Genomic DNA, 3,444 nt, shown 5'->3' with positions numbered 1-3,444 from the left:
ACTGGGGTGATGTTAGTTGATACTGTGGAGATATTAGTTGATATTGTGGTGATGTTAATTGATGCTGTTATGATATTAGTTGATATAATGATGATATGTGCTGATTATATTAATGGATTTTGTGATGATAGGCTGGATAGGAGGGGAGAAGAGAGCTGGATAGGAGGTGAGAAGAGAGCTGGATGGGACTGAAAGAGAGCTGGATAGGATGGGGAAGAGAGAGCTGGGTAGGATGGGGAAGAGAGAGCTGGGTAGGATGGGGAAGAGAGAGCTGGGTAGGATGGGGAAGAGAGCTGGATAGGATGGGGAAGAGATCTGGATAGGATAGGGAAGAGAGAGCTGGGGAGGATGGTGAAGATAGAGCTGGATAGGATTGAGGGAATGAGAGCTGGATTGGAGGGGGATGATGAGAGAGCTGGAATAGGATGGGGAAAAGAGAGCTGGGTAGGAGAGGAAAAGAGAGCTGGGTAGGAGGGGAAAAGAGAGCTGGGTAGGAGGGGAAAGAGAGAGCTGGATGGGAGGGGGAAGATGAAGCTGGATGGGAGGAGCGAGGTATTAGGATGGGGAAGAGAGAGCTGGGTAGGATGGTGAAGAGAGAGCTGGGTAGGATGGTGAAGAGAGAGCTGGGTAGGATGGTGAAGAGAGAGCTGGATAGGAGGGGAAGAGAGAGCTGGATAGGAGGGGAAGAGAGAGCTGGGTAGGAGGGAAGAAGAGAGCTGGATGGGAGGGAAGAAGAGAGCTGGATGGGAAGGGAGAAGAGAGCTGGATGGGAGGGGAGAAGAGAGCTGGATGGGAGGGAGAAGAGAGCTGGATAGGAGGGAGAAGAGAGGCTGGATGGGGGGGGGGAGAAGAGAGCTGGATGGGAGGGGGGGAGAGAGCTGGATGGGAGAGGCTGGAGAAGAGAGCTGGATGGGAGGGGAAGAGAGCTGGGTAGGAGAGGAAAAGAGAGCTGGATGGGATGGGGGGGAGAAGAGAGCTGGATGGGAGGGGGAAAGAGAGAGCTGGATAGGAGGGGAAAAGAGAGCTGGGTGGGAGGGGAAAAGAGGCTGGGTGGGAGGGAAAAGAGAGCTGGATGGGGGAGGGAAAGATAAGCTGGATGGGAGGGGAGGCGAGGTGGCTAGGATTGGGAAGAGAGCTGGGTAGGATGGTGAGAGAGAGCTGGGTAGGGTGAAGAGAGCTGGGTAGGATGGGGAAGAGAGAGCTGGATAGGAGGGGAAGAGAGCTGGATAGGAGGGGGAAGAGAGCTGGATAGGAGGGAGAAAGAGCTGGATGGGAGGGGGAGAAGAGAGCTGGATGGGAGGGAGGAGAGCTGGATGGGAGGGGAGAAAGAGAGCTGGATGGGAGGGGGAAGAGAGCTGGATGGGAGGGGAAGAGAGCTGGATGGGAGGAGGGAAGAGAGCTGGATGGGAGGGGAGAGCTGGATGGAAGGGAGAAAGAGAGCTGGATTGGGAAGGGGAGGGAGAAAGAGAGCTGGATGGGAGGGGAGAAGAGAGGCTGGATGGGAGGGAGAAAGAGGAGCTGGATAGGGAGGGAGAAGAGCTGGATAGGAGGAGAGAGGCTGGATAGGAGGGAGAAGAGAGCTGGATGGGAGAGGAGAAGAAGCTGGATAGGAGGGAGAAGAGAGCTGGATGGAAGACGGAGCTGGATGGGAAGAGAGCTGGATGGGAGGGGAGAAGAGAAGCTGGATGGGAGGGAAAAGAGCTGGATGGGAGGAGAAGAGAGAGAGCTGGATGGGAGGAGAGCTGGATGGGAAGGAGAGGAGAGAGCTGGATGGGAGGGGAGAAGAGAGCTGGATAGGAGGGAGAAGCGAGCTGGATGGAAAGGGAGAAGAGAGCTGGATGGGAAGGGAGACGAGAGCTGGATGGGAGGGGAGAAAAGAGTTTGCTAGGAGGGGAGAAGCAAGCTACGTTCAGAGCAAAGGTATGGTTATAAGAATCCAAGCATTATAATTAGGCCCAAATCTGGTGTTCCTCTCTACTCTATGGTGATGTTTTCCTGGTTTGTTTCAATATTCTGATGGTGATGAGCTTAGATGAATATGACACTGAAATGTGATTGCATGCATGTGTGTGAGTATTAAAACAAGAAAGTGAAGGCAATTAGATTCGGTGGTGGTATCAGTCTGGGATTCGAACCCAGGACCTCTTAATAAGGATGCAATAACCGAATGATTGTTCCCTTTTATGTCAGTTTCAGGAACCATCCAGCAAAACCACAGCTGGAAGCACCAGAAATGTCTGTAACCTAGGACATGATGAGTGACAGTTTCACCACTTGACTACCCCACTGGCCCTCGGATTCTACGAGGTACACATGTATTCAGAGATACTAATGTTTGTCATAATGGTGAGAGTCAGGTGCTGATTATTTCCATCAAATGTTCATGCATCGGCATCTCCAGTATTGATTGGCACCTCCATAAGATTGCCTCAAAAGCCATACTTGAATTTAGATTTTACCTCCAAAGGATGAAATTGGACCGGCTGACATAAACCAACAATAACCCTTTGATGAAAACATCCAACATGAATTATTTGGAATTTAGGTTTGACTTCAACAAGATAAAATTAGGTTAACTGTGACACGGCCTGACAATAGAGTCTTGGTGAAAACTTCTAGTAGGAATTATTTTTCTTGCGTGTAGATTAAGACGTGTATGCAGAACAGTTCCCAGCGTCGATCATGGTCCAGTTCGATTTCCTCTTTACAAAGCAACAAAGTGCAAAGTGATGTATGTGTCCAAATCATTAATTGATTGAAATCTCTGTCAGAAATATCACAAATGAAATAGCCTATAATTTTTCGATTTTGGCCGACGAGAATGAGGAAGCCGTCAGGTTTTGACAAGGATTGGGTCAAAAGAGTATCATCAGTGTCACACATATGTCTGTACGTATCTTGTAAGTGTCATGCATTGGCGAATCCTGTGTACAGTTTCCAATCGCTGTTTGCACGGCACTCAGGCATTTTGTCAGGGAACTGTCAATACAGGCGAAAATTCAATATATCAAACAGGTTTCCACCACAAACCCTTTTACATGTCAATGTCAGTTTATCGCACACTATCTTCTCTTACAATAGCTAACAGTGAATTTCCACATGTCGTTTTACTAACAATGATAATTTGTCTTGTCAATTATCATAAATGTTGGATATATATTTCGTTTGATCACATCAAGGTTCATAAACTTCCCTTCCCTATTACTTACAGTACGTACTCTAGTGGGAGCTGAAAGCTATTTGATGTACAATTAGTTGGCTCTCCAGTAGTATCAGAGTTTACAGGTTGCTGGTGATGGGAGTTCTGTTGCCCTAATCACTACATAATGATTGCATTTACTGATTTTGCATTACTACTTAGGGTATGGTGCTTTCTCATTATAAAGGTGTAGGGTTCACTTCAGATGAATAAAACTGGATGTTATATCATCCCATTATCTTTTT

At 48.0% G+C, this 3,444-nt stretch overlaps 1 protein-coding gene across 1 annotated transcript; it reads left to right on the top strand.

Annotated features, from left to right (window-relative positions):
* Positions 1-720: 720 nt before the first annotated feature.
* On the top strand, positions 721-1,143 carry LOC124291100 (oleosin GRP-17-like). The gene has a single exon (XM_046728000.1). The coding sequence runs from the start codon at positions 721-723 to the stop codon at positions 1,141-1,143; it is 423 nt and encodes a 140-aa protein (XP_046583956.1).
* Positions 1,144-3,444: the final 2,301 nt, after the last annotated feature.

The sequence above is a fragment of the Haliotis rubra genome, unplaced genomic scaffold (assembly GCF_003918875.1).
Source record: "Haliotis rubra isolate DU_JTF1 unplaced genomic scaffold, ASM391887v1 Scf481, whole genome shotgun sequence".
Classification (NCBI taxonomy): domain Eukaryota; kingdom Metazoa; phylum Mollusca; class Gastropoda; order Lepetellida; family Haliotidae; genus Haliotis; species Haliotis rubra.
The sequence above is the reverse complement of the archived record's forward strand: the minus strand, read 5'-3'. Positions and strand labels throughout refer to the sequence as shown.

Coding starts and splice junctions, on each gene's coding strand:
- LOC124291100 (XM_046728000.1), top strand. CDS start 721: ATGGGAGGGAAGAAGAGAGCTGGATGGGAAGGGAGAAGAGAGCTGGAT.